Source organism: Psammomys obesus, unplaced genomic scaffold, assembly GCF_907164565.1.
Source record: "Psammomys obesus unplaced genomic scaffold, mPsaObe1.curated_primary_1811, whole genome shotgun sequence".
Taxonomy (NCBI): domain Eukaryota; kingdom Metazoa; phylum Chordata; class Mammalia; order Rodentia; family Muridae; genus Psammomys; species Psammomys obesus.
Genome location: NW_026585895.1, coordinates 8,879,939 through 8,898,010, shown reverse-complemented (window position 1 = coordinate 8,898,010; position 18,072 = coordinate 8,879,939). Strand labels below are relative to the sequence as shown.

At 39.0% G+C, this 18,072-nt stretch overlaps 1 protein-coding gene across 1 annotated transcript in view; it reads left to right on the top strand.

The window, feature by feature from the left end:
* The window catches only part of Agps (alkylglycerone phosphate synthase), a 101,058-nt gene that overhangs the window by 44,707 nt on the left and 38,279 nt on the right, over positions 1–18,072 (top strand). The window contains exons 12-13 of the mRNA XM_055600201.1: positions 13,449–13,500; positions 17,527–17,603. Of these exons, the coding sequence (XP_055456176.1) occupies positions 13,449–13,500; positions 17,527–17,603 (129 nt within the window). The remainder of the gene's footprint in view (positions 1–13,448; positions 13,501–17,526; positions 17,604–18,072) is intronic.

Here is an 18,072-nt window from a genome sequence, read left to right as displayed (position 1 = left end):
TGCAGTGAAATGATATTTAACTTCCCTTAAGAGAACATCTTTTGAAATTAGGAGTAGCCCGGTGTGGTAGTGTACATCTTTGATGCAGGACCTGGGAGGCAGAGGCTCAGGGCCTGGTCTACACAGTGAGTTCCAGGACAGCCTGGGCTGTGTAGATAGACCCTGTCTCAACAAGCAAACAAAGATGACCCCCTCAAAAAAAAAAAAAAAAAAAAAAGAAAAAGAAAAAGAAAAAAAGGAGAAATGAGAGGTGATGACTGAGCTTCAGTAACCCCCAAATTAGAAGCTTAAGATACAGATAAATGTTTAACGCATGGATGTGCTGCTATAGGTGATACTTGGTTCTATAACATATTTTATCTCTTGTTTAAATAATATAGTTAATGTAGGGTACTTCTTTGTAATCTTTTTTTTAACTTTGTAAAGCTGATTTTATTTTATTTTTTTAAATTTATTTTAAATTTATTACAATTTATTTACTTTATATCCCAGCTGTAGCCCCCTACCTCATCTCCTCCCAATCCCACCATTCCTCCCTTTTCTCCCATGCTCTTCTCCGAGTCCATTGATTTCTCTGTAATAAAAAAAAAAAAAAAAAAAAATAGATTTTCTTCCTTCTGCCTTCATTTTAAAGAGATTTAATGTCATTTTTCTGTTTTCCTTTTTTTTGTTTTAAAGACTAGATTATGCCAAATATTTTTTTAGTTTTAGTGTGGAGATATTTTATTCATTGTTTAAACTGCAGTAGTTTATCCGTCATTCTTCTTTTCAACCTTTCTCAGAAGGATAAAGCAATGCACTTCACCCATTTCTTCTCGCTTTCCTGAGCATATCGATTTCTTTAATGCTCCCTATCAGGTATATGCAAGTAGAATCATCCTTTTTTTCTTCTATCTGTTCTTTTTAATACAGTCTCACTATGTAGCTTTGCCAAGCCTGGAACTTGCTGTGTAGATCAGGATAGCCTCAAACTTACAGAGCTCTACCTGCCTTGGCCTTCTGAGTGCTGGGATTAAAACACTAGCCCTTTTTGATATCATCTGTATAGTCAGCTTCCTAGTTAGTATTCAGAGTTAGCTAGAGGGAGATTCTGGTATAAACAAGGAGAAATTTTTAGCTAATTACCCATGTTCAGGTTGGACTATAAGATAGTGAAATGAACAGTAGCTGTCTGACCTTCCTACCATTTCAAGACAACCACTGTGTTTTATTTTGTTTTGTGCTACTGGGGTTTGGGGTTGATTATACCAAGGGCCGTGTGCATGATAGGTAAATGCTCTCTACTATTGAGTCATAGCCCTAGTCCTTATATATTTATTTAGTTTTATTTTATTTTATTTTTGATGGGCTGTCACTGAATTGCTGAGGAAGTCTTGTATTCACACTGTAGCCCAAGGCAGGCCTTGAGCTCTTCGTCTTCTTGCTTTAAAATTCAGGCTTGGCCTACCTTTTTTGTTTTGTTTTGTTTTGAAGTGTGTGGTACTGGGGATTAAAACCAGTGCTTTGAGTATGTTAGGCAAGCAGTCTATCGCCAGTCTGTATTCCCTGCAACTGCTAATATGCCGTGGACCGGCCCCCTCGGGTGCCCCGCGTCCGCGGGAGAATCAGGGACTTCGGATATCAGGAAGGCACAGATAGGCGAAATGACAGAGACCACACCGCATAATGTTGATTTGGATCTTCTGCGTTTTACTGAAGTCAAGCCAACACTTTTATAGTAATCTTACAAAGAAGCACTTTAAAGTTGACATATCCCCCAGAACATTTACAATGTTTATATTTTAACTGAAAGAGTAACCTGGTAGAAGCAGTGTCTACAAAACAATCTTGGCCTAACAGCCTCTTAAGCAGAGCAAACATAGAACTAGTGACTTGTTTGCCAGTTTAGTGAGTAGAGGGCCAGGGGCTTGTAAAACTTGTGGTCTGTTTACGTAGTTTATTGTTAGTTAATTAGGGGTTGTTAATAATCAGAGATAAGATACTTGAACTAGCCTGTCCGTAAAACTTATAGTATAATACAAAACTTTTTGACCTCCTATGTTTGCCTGTCTTTTTTTTTTTTGCCTCATCATAAATACCTGTGTTAGGTAATGGTTTTGCAGTAGCTTTACTGCAGTGGGAATATCCAGAGCATTTATCCTAACAGATCCTGATTAAACATTTTCTTTAGAAAGCCCTAAAACTCTTGTCCTTTTACTACCTACAGTGTTTGGTTTTTCCACAAGCAATTCCTGATGCTGAATCTGATTTATTACCTCTCCTAAAATTTTATTTTTCTTCTACTCTTATTTGCTAAAGCTTTTAGTAATCTATTAGAAATGTTTCCTTGAATAGTTAATTGTACTGTTTCAAGAATCATAGAGAAACAGCAAAAAAAGAGCTCATCAATTCCAGTCTTGTAACCAAATAAGCGTGGGACTTAAAATACATCTTTTGGCTTAGATGGCCATGTTAGGGTTCTTGCTAGGGACTTCCAGGAAGCTGATTTCCGTAGGAAACGTGTCTTCTCGTCTGTTTGCATAATTTTATGCTTGCATAACACATGTTTATGCTATACAGACTTTCTGGAGTTAGTGTAGCACTAATATTTTAAAGAACTTAAAATGTGGAAAATATTAGACACATACCCATCAACACACCATTTCTAGTACTCTTTATTTCACTTAGTTTTGCATTCTGAGATAGTCATTCTGACTGGTGGTTTCCATTTGCAAGAAGTGTGATCACCAAATTTAGCAATGGGCAAGTATAACTTTTATAATTGGTAGCAGTTGGATTGCTAGACTTAGTACAGGCTTCGTGGTTGACCACAAGAAGATGGTGCTGGCATGGACATGTTTGGTTGCCTGACAGGTTACTTTGGTGCTAACACAGAGGGGAATGCTAACAGTTGATATTCTCATACAGAACTTGAAATTCACCCAAACCTTGCTTCAGGTCATGGTTAGAGAAATGGAGTAGAGTGTATTATGTTGTACTTATTAAAATGAAGACACAACAGTCATATTTAAAGAGAATTATCATAGAACTTTCTAGGAGTAAATACGTGATTTACTAAAATGGCAACTGCGAATGGAGGAGTGAAGTTCATGTGTTCTGAGGATGTTCTTAGTCTTCTGCCAGTTAAAGATCAAGGGTCACAGCTGTAAGGGAGATGCACCAAGGAGGCTCTTCACTGAGCCACATGGCTTTGCTTTTGAGTTAGTTAACTAGAAGATTGGGGAGAGCCAGCCTTTTGTCAAAGTCCAGAGGATTTACAACTTAATTACTTATATTAGTGGAAAAACTTTTGTTTCTTTTACTCAGGGATGAGCAGCAGACCACCTTCATGGGCTCAGAGGCTATTTATGAATCAGAGAGAGAGAGTCATGCATCCCCACACATTCCATTGTTAACAGCTCATACATACATATAGGCAAACAATCAGACATGCAGTCATGTACACATACATACATACATACATACATACATACATTCATTCAGGTGGGTCTCCATCATACATGCATATCATGCATATACATAAACATATATTTACACACTTGTACATATATACGTATTTATACAGACAATCAGACAGTCATACATATAAACATATACAAAGACAATCAGCCAGCTACCCACATATTGGACTGAGGAAAACTAATCAACCAACAACTTAATTTCTGTCCTGTTTTTTTTTTTTAAAGATCTCTTTCTCCATCCATCCATCCATCCATCCATCCATCCATCCATCCATCCATCCATCCAAGCGCTCTCTCTATTTGCATGTATGCTTGAATGACAGAAGAGAACAGGTGGTTATGAGCCACTATGTAGTTGCTGGGAACTAATTCAGGACCTTTGGACAAACGGCCAGTGCTCTTAACCTCTGAGCCATCTTTCCAGCCCCAAAAGATAGGTTTTTGTTTTTTTTTTTTTATATCAAGGTTTTTGTAGAAACCACCTGCCTATCTTGTCTTGTATAGATAGCCATTTATTCTTTGTTTCTATATTCATATGGTCTTTCTTCTTGTAATGTACACCTGGGCTTTTCCTTGGGTTAAACCTAGAATGAATGTATTTCCTTGATTATTAATTTGTTTCAATCTTCTTTTCCGTCTTGGCAATTTACGTAGAGATTCATATAGCTCCGAACAGTTTTTGCTATACTGCAGAAGGGTTTTAAAATTACTTGAATTAATTCAGGAAGCATTATCAGGAACTGTAAAGTCATCTGTAGGACATGCGCAACAGAGAGAGTGGCACCCATGGAGGAGTCATACTGTGCTATAGGCAGTTAGGGTCTGTTCATGCTCAACTGCATTAGACAAGCATAGGAAGGCAATGTAGTCCCAGTAAGCTGTTGTAAGGCAGAGTCCCTTGGGGCTTTGCCCAGACCGAGCATACACCCATTCGTCAGCTGTGTAAAAATGAGTGGACTGCCTCTAGGAAGCTCACCTGCTTGCTTTTACTAATCCAGTATGCAGGTGATCCCCACAGCCTTTACTTTTTTTTTTTTTTTTGAGATTTTTACTTTTTTAATTTAAAGAAAGTAATTGGAAATTCACTAAAATTTATTAAAAAGATAAAATGAAGCTGGTGGTGGTGCAAGCCTTTAATCCCAGCACTGGGGAGGCAGAGGCAATTAAAATAAAACCTGGGTTACATTCTGTTGTTGGCCCTGTCTTCTCTAGGTCATGCTTTGGACATTGTATTTCTGGTTAATTAATATTGCCTTTGTATTAGCAAAAGAAACATGAATGACAAAGGAGTAGTTTGTTTTTCCTTAAAAGAGTGGAGAGCATTCTATTCCCCACAGCAAGCAGAGAACAGAGGTTCTTTCTAAAGTGTGACTCCTTCAACAAAGGAAACATGTGTTGAGGCGGGCACAGTCTTCAGCATGTGTAGTTCGAAGTCCTCGTTGAAGATGGGAGGTGGATAGATTAGGGGCATGCTCAGCATAAGGATGAAGCACTCACTAGAAAGGTTAAAATGGCGGATGAGAACCCTTGGGCATGCTCAGCTTATTTAGAAAGATGGCCTACCAGAACGCCTCTGGGCATGCTTACTTTCCCTCACCCCAAAAGAAGGATTTAGCATCTCAGTACAGGCTACCCTTCCTCACTGCAGCTTCTGTTACCTCAGATTAGATTAACGAATCATAAACGTTGAAAAAGTATTCTGTTATGGATGTATTTTCTTGACAAGATATCAGGAGGGTCATGTTGAGCTCTGTTAGCTAATGTTATATTTCCTAGCCTCTCCTTAGGCTAGTGGATTCAACAACAAGTCTTGTTAATTGGTCTTTGGAATTCAGGTATAAATATTTTATGCTTTCCTAAATGGCCATCCATTTTCTCACATTGCAGGTACTCACTTGAAAATGCCTTTGGTTTCATTATTGAGAAGTGATGTGTAAATCTATAAAAATCCTGTTCGTAATATTATTGCATTATGGAGTCATTCAGCTTAAGTATGACTAATTGATATAGTCTGGTGCAATTTTTATTATAGTTTGTTGTAGTCCTATTAGAAAATGACACAGGAGGGGTACTTGTGCTGATGAAGAGCAGGGGTCAGACTTCTCTTCCTTCCTTGTGTAAAGCAACAAAACTTGTTTCCTCAGCTTTAAGACTCTCAGATGCTCAGCTGATGACTTTAGTGCAGTTCCCTGTAATGTGTACTACAGCCTCCATTTGGAATAGAGGTAATAGTGATTGGTAGCGCCACCATGTGGTTACAGAGCAGATCAGCCAGAAAGTATTTTCTACACTGGAGTTTCGAGTAGTTTTGTGTACTTAGTAGTAAAAAGCTTTTATAGACAAATTATATAAACTAGAAAGCTTGCCTTATTTGAAACTGTTTTGAAAATCTAGGTGGACAATAGTTTATTGTCAAGCATTGGTCCTCCCATGGACAAGAATGCAGTTTGGTGGTATCACATTCTTTAGGGACCCACGTATTTGCCTCATAACGCAAATATATAGACATTGCTTGGGCATGATACAAACAGTTTTTTAATGGATTAAAGGATATTGATCTTACTGGTTTACTGATTAAAAACCTCATGCCAACAGTAGGTACTGTATTCTGTTCTTTTGTAACAGTATATTCAGATAGAAAGACTGAGAAAATCATATTTTGGCACTGTTCCTTAGTTTGAGATTTGGAATTTCAGTTGATAGCAGGAGAGATTAAGACCAGCTAAAACAGATAGTGAGTGCATGCTTTATAGTCGTACCTAGTTCTTAGCTGAATAATGTGTTGACTGCTTGTAATTCTTCTACCATTTCACACTTTCATTTCTGCAGTGTTTTCATCCAGGTTGCTTTCAGAATTGCAAACTGTGTGGTGGATGAGTGTCTTTGAGAAAGGACCATGTGTGGTTGTCACAGTAGCAAAGTGAATTCTGTAGGTTTTTGTTACTGTTCTTACTGAGAGAGAGAAGGTGGTAAGCAGCCTCAGCGGGCAGTGGGGTGCTCCTCAGTCTCACGCGACCTTGTCCATTCAAGGAATTGTCCTCTTTCACTGCCTTCTGAGGACTCGAGAGGAAGAGATAGTGGAGGAGAGCTAGTCTCCTAAGTGCAGAGCAGTAAATAAGTGAGCTTATTTATTTTTTACTTTTTATTTTTTATTCGGTTTACATCCTTGCTGTAGTCCCATCCCTCCTCCCCTCCCAGTCCTTCCTCCCAGAAAAGGGGAGCTCTCTTTCCCATCTACCCCAACTCATCAAGACTGATGCATCAGGACTGAGCATGTCTTCTTCCCCTGTGGCCTGGCAAGGCAGTCCTGCCTGGGGGAAGTGATAAAAAAGCTTGCTAAAATGAGTCTGTGTTTTCAGTCTCCACTTCCCTTACTAGAGGACCCACATGAGGCCTAAGCTGCCCATCTGCTACCTCTTTATAGGGGGCCTAAGTCCAGTTCATGCATAGTCCTTGGTTGATGCTTCAGTCTCAGCAAGCTCCTCTGGGCCCTGGTTAGTTGGCTCTGTTGATCTTCTTGTGGTGCTCCTGTCACCTTCAGGTCCTTTTCTCTTTCTTCCCACTTTTCCACAAGATTCCGTGTACATTGTCCAATGATTGGCTGTGAGTCTCAGCATCTATTTTGAGGTGCTGCTGGGTAGAACCTCTCAGAGGACAACTCTGACAGACTCCTGTCTGCAAGCTTGATGGGGGGTATCTCTGTGTCAAGCTGGAGACCTAAGTCAGGGTAGGCTCCTGGGAGGATATGAGGGGTACTCAAGCAGAGACTCCTAGAAGCAGAGGCCATAGAGACTGAAGAGGACACCTTCTAACTAATCTCCTAGCAGAGGGATGGGAACACCACTTCACTCATAAAACTTCAACCCAAAATTTACCCTGCTCACAAGATGTGCAGGAATAAAGATAAAGCAGATAGAGCAGAGATTGAAGAAATACCCAACCAATGTCTGCTCCAAGCAAAGACCCACCCTGTTGGAGCGTGAGCTTACTAAGCAGTAAGGCTCAGAGGTGAGAAACATTCTAAGCCTATGTTAGATTATATGGTGGCTAGAAGCTTCCTTCTGGGACTAGGCGTAGGTTAGCAGACCGAGGTAGTAAGCCTTTAAGACAACATTTGAAATAGGCAAATAACATTTCCTTTTACAAACCTGTCTATATTTAAAATTTGTATTTCTAGAAACTTCCATTCAATAACTGTCTTTCATGCCCCTTTGAACTTTTCATTAATTTATCATTGGCTTCAGTGTAGTAGTCCTGTGCTCTCCTGTTACACCACATAATGGAATGGGCTGTGTGCAGGCTAAACAGACAAGCTCTCAGGCTTTTGGCAACTACTAAGGACACACATGACTTCACTGAGCTTAATTTTGCCAAGCTCTGTCTGTAGGGTTTAGTACTGAAGCAGTTGTTTCTGATAAACAGGTGGACTGTTTCTGGTGGGAGCAGAATGTGCGGAAGTTTGGCCTGCCCTTTGCAGAAGCCATCTCAGTTCAAAGACAGCTCACCAGCTGTGGCAGTAGAGATGCTCTTTTAATTTAACTTTAAGAAGTTAAAGCAGTAGCAGCCTTAGAGAGAATTAAAAGGTGTATTAATACTGAGCTCTTACAAAAGCTAGTCGAGTAAGAGACCTCTCCACTCATGCGTCTCAGGGGCATGTTATGCTTTTCTCTGGCAAGAGCCAATGTTTAGTTAAAAAAAAAAAAAAAAAAACAAAACATTTTCCAGAAATCTTTTGAGGTATTTCTTACTGAATTGCCCCTTTAAACTTATAAAATAGTTGGACTGAGCTATCTGCTACTTTTTAAGTTAGCATAGAGAGTAATACTAAATTTTACTTTTCAGGCTAAGGTCCAAGTAAATTCTTAGTTGTAATACCCTTCAAGGAAAGAAATTGTTAGAAATTCAGCTTAGTCAAATGTGTACTCATATTTTGAGTTCAGTGTGTTTATTTCTTTATTCATCAAGACAAAATAATAAATCGTCTCAATTAGTGCCCCATAGGATTTTATTTATACCTTTTTATGCTATAAGACATAGCTAGGTGATGCAAGTCAGATGCATGAGAAATTCTAGTAAGTGCACTTAATTATTTTATTAACTTTAGTTGGAGTAGGCAGTATTTGTTTGCATATTGTTAAAGACTTGGATTTCTTTTTTTAAAGGTCAGTTTTTTTTTTAAGATTTTATTTATTTTGAATGCTCTATGTGCGTGTACATCTGCATGTCAGAAGAGGGCGGTAGAGTGTACAGATGGTTGTGAGCCCCCATGTGGTTGCTGGGAATTGAGCTCAGGACTTCTGGAAGAGCAGACCGAGCTCTTAACCACGGAGCCATCTCTCTTGGATTTAATAACCCATAACTGCAGTTTACTGCAACATCACCTCCTAGGTTACTTCTGACACCTCCCAGCAGGGGTCACTGTAGCGCCAGGGCTCCTTGCGCTCCCTGACTGGTGGGAGTGTTCTCAGTATTTCTTACTGAATAGTATGGTGTGACTTTGAACTCTGGTTCTTGGAGTTTGTACTCGGTCCTTGAAAGAGTTTTGTGTTTAGCTTAACCTCCCCAGTTAGTTTTGAAAGCCATAGAAACAACCTATATGCACTTTAAGACCAGGGACATGGTTTTTGGTTTTATGATTATAGGAACTTCTCCTTGATGAGTTGCTCTGGTAACTTTAATTATTTCAAATTCTAAGTAAATGTGTAAAGTATATTTAGAATGATGTGTAGTGATTTACGAATTATCAGTTGCCAAAAGCCAGCAGACTAATCTAAATGCTATTTTTTATTTAAATTCTTTGCTCGTGTGTATTTACTTAAGACAGCAACTGGAAAACTATTTGTTGAGTTTGGAAAAATATGAAATTTTAAGTCTCTTGACTTGAATTTGATAACTTATTTCTAAAGTTCAGTGTTGAAAATTTTGTTTTGGGGTAGTATTTGCTCATGTAATTCAGCTACCAAGTTAAAAATCACATTCAGTCTGGGTGAGTATTGGCAACTACACGTCTAGCAAGTACGCTGGCGCTTTCTTGCCTGTTTCCCAGCTTCTTTCAATTTTGGAAAATTTATACATAGGGTAAATAGTGCAGTGTCACCTGCATATTCACTTCGTAGGTCCAGTGTCTGTTCCTCATGCACATGATTGTGACCTGTTGGGAATTAAGTTACAGGCACCATACATGGTCATATCTAGGGAGTTAGAGCAGGTTCTTTTTTTAAAGTACTTTTATTTGCATATTTAAGAAGATAGTACATTCTGATAGTTAAATTGTTTGAGACAGAATGGTACTCCATTCCGTAGCCTCCAGGACACCTTGAACCATTTTGCATTTACTCTAACAGTGCTCACAGCTGTCCAGCATTTTCCTTTACCAACATGCAGCCAGACTGGCAAGCGGGAGAGGCTGGCATGGACTTTATTGCTAGTAGTCCTTGATGGGTAGCACAGTCTAAGTCTCTGCATCTTAAAAGTTTGCCCTTCCCATGTTCTGTGGCAGCCTTTAAGCACACCTTTAATCCCGGCAGTTGGTAAGCTAAGACAGGTGGATCTCTGTAAATTCAAGGGCAGCCTAGTCTGCATAGTGAGTTTCAGGCCATTCTGGCTACAGTGTGAAACCCTGTCTCAAAAATAAAGTAAAACCTGGACAGAATGAATAGAGAACAAGGGAGCCACTTCCAGCTTAAGGGAATAAAGCAAATACAGATTCTTACAGTGGAGTCAGGATTTATCTGTAGTTTCTGAGTGCTCCCACCCCAGAAGATACCTGGTAATCAGCTCTCCTCCCAAACACAGGCATTTACTGAGAGCGGGTGCTTCGCCTCCCTTTCCTCAGCACATATGTGAGTTACTTATTTTCATGAATAGCACTGTCCTTGAGGCAGTGAAGTGGGATCTGGCTGGTGGGAGCCGGTAGAATTTACAGTTCTCATCAGGAATTTGCCCCCCCCCCAAAAAAAAACCCTCTGAATTCTTCAGTATTTTATGGTGATCTTATGCCAGAACGTATAAACATGTGTGTCTGTAGATACCATCTCATGAGATGTACGAGTTTGGCTGGCTTTACAGTACAACAAGTACTCAGAACCTGCAAACCCTCACTAGTAAAGGGTGGCCCTGGGGTTTCCAGCACAAGGGTGGGAGTGAGACTGTTGGTCCAGACGTGAAGAGGCTCACATCCCTTTTTGAAAATGGAAAACCATTACAAAGTGTCACAGAGGGGCTGGAGGGATGGCTCAGTGGTTAAGAGCACTGATGCTATCCTGAGGACCTGAGTTCAATTTCCCAGCACCCCATGGCAGCTCACAACTGTCTGTAACTACAAAATCTGACACCCTCACACAGGTATACATGCAGCAAATACCAATGTACATAAAATTAAAAAAAAAATACAACACAAAAACAAAACCCCCAAAGTGTCACAGGGTACTTGACTCTCAGGAAATTCTCATTTCCAAGCCATTATTAGCTGAATGCCATTTATTTTATAGAATTATATTTGGACTGACAGTGATATAGAGAGGGTTACAAAGACACTTCTCATTACTGCTGAGTTTTTGGCCTTGGGGACCTTACATCAACACTCTAAGCTTTAGGCTTACTTTTGCAAAGTGGATTAATCTGTGTTGTTGGAACTAAGGGAGAGAATTAATGGAAATTGAATAAATTCTACTTATTTTGTGAAGAAAGGAAATTTGGCTTAATCAGGTTTCACATGTTTTATTAGAAGTGACTGTGCTCACTTTATTAAAGGCATCTGGCTTTGTAAATGTGAAGAAAATTGACCTTCCTTTAGTATTTTGAAAATTGGTTGTGCTTTTAGGATCTTTGATCAAACTATAATACCTTTATACCAAAATTACACTGTTAGTAAGACCACAGAATGGCCAGTGTGATAGTTTTGATGTAATCTTTGATTTGACTATGAAGCTAGGCACTGCGTATTTAGTGATTTTGTGTGTGTGTTTAAGGGTGAACTTGAAACTGTTTAACGGTATCTCGGTCTCTTCTTTGCTGTTTCATAGCTATTCAACCTTGAACAAGTATTTTAATCCCATTTCTTATGTATCTGTCTGAAAAGCAGTTAGTACAAGTTCTACTGCCGTGACAGGGCCACTAATGTGTGAAATAAAAACAGGGCAGCAGTTGGGAAGCACAGCACCCTGTGTAGTGTGAGGTGATGGGTTGTCACTATGTGTCAAGATCCCCCGTACTCCCCCTTCACATCTGCCAGTGACTCTGAAAAGTCAACTGAGTTACTTCATCTTTAGTATTTAGATGAGTAAGTAACTGTTTAGGTTTTAAAATAAGAATCTTACCTATTTTGGATAAAATTTTGTTTTATATTTTTATAAGAATTAAAGACTTGTTAACTAAAAGCAAGTAATAGCAAATAATATTATAACGCACATTTTAAGGTTTTAGGAAGTTTTGGAGTTTATAGACTTTATTGATAAATGGTACTGTGACAGATGTTTAGAAAGTTTATGGCAGTTTTAAAGGCTGGGACAGTAAGGGTGTGGGGAGGAGGTTGGAGGCAGTCTGGGCTATATAGCAAAATCCTGTTGCAAAACATGTTCACAGCATTTTTCAAAATATCTGCTCTAAAAACATCCCTTGGTAAAACGTTAGATGTAAAATCTTGTACAGGAAACAGCAACCGTGTTTGGGCTTCAGACCCTTTTATAGTTTTTATCGTCGTAAAGTAATAGAGTGCAAGTTGAGTATCTTGTCTGCAGTCTTGCTATGAGTGTTTGTGTTCATGTCACATGTTTCCATACATTCCTAGTTGGACATCGGCAGTCTGCAAACCCAGATGATCCCAAATCCAAAACGTGGTGTTAATAAGGTGCACGTTGTAGACTTCAGATCTACGGGCGGAGGCTCCGCAGTGCGCCTGCTGCCTTCACTTGTGTTTTGTGTTGTTGTCACTTCTTCCTTGCAACTTGTAGTTTATTCCTAGATGTACATCACTGGAGCAACCTTGGAGTCTTTAGATATGCATTCTTTTTGTTTGCTTCTTTTTTGAGACAGGGTTTCTCTGTGTAACCGTTGTGGCTGTCCTGGACTCCCTCTGTAGATGAGGCTGGGATTAAAGGCATGCACCACCACTGCCCAGCGTAGATACATATTCTTAACCATCAAAGTTTCATTGCTGTTGCGTTACAAGTAACCCTGAGAGAGCACAGAACTTTGACTGCATGTTTGTGGGTTTCTTTTTAAAACCATTGTGCAGAAAGATTTAAAGAAAGAATGGTTCCTAGAGTTGTCTTTGAAGATAGTTCAGATAATTTTTGGAAATTCCTTGGCGTATAAAAATCTCCACTACTGTCTTCCTCATTGTAAAAGTGTGCAAGAAGCTGAGGATATGTCGGAGTGGGAGAGCACTCCCAGCAGGTGCGTGGAGCAAAAAAGAGGAGAAGATGGAGGAGAAGGAGGAAAACTAGGCAAGAACCTACACAGTATTACATTTTTTTTTTTTCTTTCTTTTGAGACAGGGTTTCTCTGTGCAGCCCTGGCTGTCCTGGAACTCCCTCTGTAGACCAGGATGGCCTCGAACTCATACATATCCACCTACCTCTGCCTCGGGAGTGCTGGAATTAAAGACATGCGCCAACCACCTTTTGGACACCAGCAATTCTTAAGCACGTATTTAATCTTAAAAAGTTCTTTGTTATGAAGTAGTCCATTTTGAGGACTGGCATTTCTTTTAAGTTATTCTCATAGGTTTTTGCCAGGCAACAAGTATATTTTAATTGCTAAGATTAAAAGCAATTTAAGTATTGCTTTTATCTATAGATTTCTCCAAATATTTTTATAAGCCACTGATGTTTTGTCTTCATGAAATTGTATAAAACATTGAGATTCTTTTGTTTTTATGGATCTTCAGGAGCTAAGTCCTTCAAGTCTTACATAGTCGGCAGTCGGGTCCTGCTGTGGGACTTTTTAGTGTATTGGACTGATTCCCTGCTTTCTCCTTCTTAACAGAGATGTGCTCCTGCATCCATCCGCCTCATGGACAACCAGCAGTTTCAGTTTGGTGAGTAAGAGTGGCAATTTTAAAATGTGCATAGTAAGTTGCCAGGGTATTCAAAGAATGGTGAGTGTCATGGTGCTGCTCTTTGTGGATCTGTCTAGTGAGGGCTCACAGTCCTGTAAAAGAGAGTGCAGCAGGGTGGAAGGCTGTGAAGCTCCGGGTGGTGAGACAACACTGGCAAATTCGGAGCACCCCGAGCGACTGGCAGCAGTGGATGGGGGAGATTTTCAGGACAGCCATTAGCTACCTGCAGGTGCCAGCTGAGGGGAAGATTGACAGCATCTCCAGGCAGTGATTGGTTGTTTGGCAATGGAGTGTTAGTGAACAGGTATTACAGTGGATGGTTGTGGGGTGCTGCTGCGATATTTGGGTAGAGAATAGTAAGCAGCTATGTCTAAAAAACAGTGTTCTAAAATGTTAAACTTTTATTAATTGTATTTTTAATTTTTTGGTTTTCCTTTTCCTACTCTGTCTTTCATGTGCTGAAATTTACTTTGGGATTAAGTGTTAAGAATTTAAATACCCCAGAAACAATTCCTGAGATTATTGCCATTTCTCAGTAGCAACTGCAAAGGCTGAATTAGGCAGGTTTTTGGCTATGTGCCTAAGGGCAGATTAGATTTTAATGCAGGGAAAAATGATTACATTATATAGCGACTTAACTAAACATGCCAGGTTCTTAACAGATCAAGAATTAGTTTTTAAATTAAATTTTCATAAGTTAGTCACTTTTAATTTTTTAAAAATGTTACTTTGAAAAAAAAACTGTACTATTGATGAAGGGTTCAAATAAATGTATCCCACAAATTATGAAATAAACACCTCCTTTGTGTGTTGGTTTGTAATCGCAGATCTAGGTCTAAGAGAGTCATATATCCACCTGTGTCTTTTTCATGTTACTGAAGTAGTGAATTGTCTTAGACATACACATCTGTAAAATCAGCTGTAATTTGAAATGATTTTCTACCTGAGCAGGTGTGTGACCATGTAAAGCGGGCATTTGAAGAAAGGTTCTGGTGTGCCCCATCTACCTCTTATTCTCTTTGCCTAGAGATGTACCAACTGCACCCTTCTACTTCTAGACTTAGTCCTTGCTTTTACTTTTATTTTTTAAAGTTTGCATACAGTGTTGGACCTTGTGAAATCTAGAGTTTCCTCTCCCCTTAGCCACCAGGAGACCCTTTTGAAGTACTGTGCCTCTGGGTTGACTGTGATTTTATTTACTTTCTTTATTGGTATATAGTCATTGTATGGGGTGTTGGCTTTCATAATGAGACTGTCTTTCAACTGTATCATATTTTGGCCATATGCACATATCCCTCCCCTCTGGCCCACACTTTCTCCCTTTAGGTTATACCATTTTTGATTCTTTGGTATCCATTGAAGATTCTGTCTCTATAATATTCCATCATGGGTTCATGATTAAGCAATTAAAAGAGTAATTCTTAGCACAGCAAGTATTATCCAGGACCCTGCACTGGCCATGTGGCTACTTGATGAATTAATGAGGTACAAGGCTTATTAATTATATTTTTAGTATTTTTATTTCTCCTGGTTCAACCCTAAATACAATATACTGAACTTATCTAATTTTGAGGAATATTTTTATGTCTCTATCTCCTGCACTTACCACATATTATATATTTAAGTTGAATTAATCACTGAACTGGCAAAAAGAGAACGAACAACCCTAGGTAACTGTAGTACAAAGCTGAGGACAATTTCTCACAGACTGCCCTTTAGCTGCTCTTCAAGCTGATGGGTTAGCTGTGGGTGGGGGAGTTGTAATCAAACTCAGTTGGCCTGATTTAAAGCTCTGTGCTTTAACTGTGTCAGATTACTTCAGAAACATTGTTAACCACTCCCTTTACATGATTTAACATTATAATACCATGAAATTGATACTGTATGCTAATTGATGCTAATCATACTTTCTGACTAAGAAATTTGAAATTAATTTACTATAAAGATAAAGCACACTAACCAAAATATATTTGGTATATAATATTTTGATAGGAAACAGAAAATTGATGAAAAAAATAAAACAGTGCTATCTTCAAGTTCTTACTAATGCTCGACCCATCTAAAATCAGTATCACCTTCACAGTAATTAATTAATTCAGGGTTCTGGATGAATGTGGCTGACTCCCACCATTGTAATAGGGGTGATGCCCATCAGAGTCAGCGGATTAAGGTGATCATGTATCCTTCAGGATTATTCACACAGGATTAGTAACATTTGCAGTTCCCATGCATTGTACAGAGGTAAGTGTTTTTGAAGACTTTTGTGTAAAGCATAAGTCTTCGGCACGAAATCAAGGCATACGCAGTACTTTAGTGGTAGTGGGGATTAAAGCTGGCTTCAGGCATGCTAGGGAAACATTCTGCCACTGATGCTATCTCAGCCCTCTTTTCACTTTTAGAGGCAGGATTTCAAAAAGTTGCCCAGCCTGGCCTTAAACTCAGTCTTAGTTCAGGTAGGGCTTGAACTTTCATTTCTCCTGCTTCATCCTCTTGAATATCTGGGGTTATGGCTCTGAGTCCCCAGACACAGTGCAACAGGTTTATTTGTTTAATTTCAGTTATTGATGTAGGAGGAGTCTTATTCGGCGAGCATTCTGTTTTGTTTTGTTGTTGTTTTTTTGAGACAGGGTTTCTCTGTGTAGCCTTGGCTGTTGGGGACTCGCTTTGTAGACCAGGCTGGTCTCAAACAGAGATCCGCCTGCATCTGCCTCCCTGAGTGCTGGGATCACAGGTGTGCACCACTGCGACCGATTTGAAGTGAGCATTGTGATGAGGTGCTATTTCTAGGTTTATAGATGCTAAAATTATCTTTTAAAGCATAGTTACACTGGAGAAACCTCTGTGACCTCTTAGAGGAGAGAAAAGTTTCTAAACAAATCAACTTTAGATTCAGGGGCTCAGAAACACTGTTAAGTCGGTCTCTATCCATCCCGCAGTTCATTTTCTTTGTTTGCTATCTTGCTTGTTTTTTTCCATCTTTTCACTGTCTTAGCTGTAGCATGGGTCTCTTAGTCTCTGTGTAATATAACTTATTTTTCTTAGTCTTTTGTGTAACCTAGTTTCCTCACTACAAATAGCAAAAATGTAGTGAATATATATTCAAATTCTCACTTAAAAATAGGTGGGTTAGAACAAAGGATTGGCAGTGATTGTTTTAGAAACAGCTAGTTTGCTGTTTGCATGTCTTTTAAAGGAAGATCTTATACTTCAGAATCCTCAACCACAGAAGACTAGGAAAAAACCTGAAGATAATCTTAGGTTTGTTAAGTACTTGAAGATTGTTTTTGAAAATTCTGCCTAAAGGGATGTCACATTTTTCTGAATTAGGCTGACAGTACTAAGGCCAGATGTGGGATGGGAATGTAGCTCTCCCCAGTGCTGAGAAGTTGCTCCTCTTTGGAGACGATGAGAAAACAGTAGAAGGTTCTCACTCAATTAAGCTTCATCTGCAGGCAGCAATGTTAATTTAACAGGCTTGGAAATGCTATTTGTGTTATTTTGGCAATTTTAACTCCCTGAGTGTGATTAAGGAAGCAATTGCTAGTTTTATGCTAAGAATTCTGGATGAGTTAAGAATTAATTAAGAAACAACCTTAAACTTTACATGGACTCCATATTTGGTTATGGTTCTGTGTGGTTTTTGTATAATTAAAAAAAAATAATAGCAAAACCAGCCACCACTGGGTATTCTTAAAATAAAAATTAATGGGGTGGTTTTATTGTGTATAAACCATACATTGAGCGGTAGCTGCAATTAGGTATAGTATTAGTTACATGTGGTAATTTGACTTAAAAACAAAATGGCTTTTATAAGTAAAACACTGTCATCTTTGAAAGAATGTAGAGGGAAAAGATTTTAATATAAACAGCCATGTAAGTTACAACTGCTAAACTTGGTTTCCTTAGGATTAAGGAAAGAAAATATTTAAAATAATTAAGCCATCTTTTGATCTCAAAAACACATAATTTGCTATTAACTTAAACTGTACACTTCTCTCTTCCTAGGTCATGCTCTTAAACCTCAGGTCTCCTCTATTTTTACATCATTTTTAGATGGATTGAAAAAGTTTTATATTACAAAGGTAAGACTAAAATAAAAAAACTAAAACTGTACATGTACAGGACATGAGTTTTCTTTTTGCCTTCTCCCCATATACACCTTCCATAAGGCTGGTTTTCCATGTTGTGTTGTGGTTTGTGTTGGAGTAGGTATGTTAGCAACTGTTTCCAAAGCCTAGGCTCCGGCTCTAAAGTCTGAACGCAGTCCTGCATTGAGCAGTTACATGCTGGTGACATTTTCTGGAGTTTGAATTATTTTTTCTTTACAGTTGTACTCAGAAGTGAAATGAGGGTGGGTTCATTGATTCCTGAGAACTTTGAAAGAAGGTTGTGCTCGTGTGCATCACCATGGCAACAGTGTGTGTCAGTGTGTACCACTGTGGCAATAACATATCATTTTGTTGTTGTAGCCGTGAAGCTTTTCCATTACGTTTCCTTCCTTCCTTCCTTCCTTCCTTCCTTCCTTCCTTCCTTCCTTCCTTCCTTCCTTCC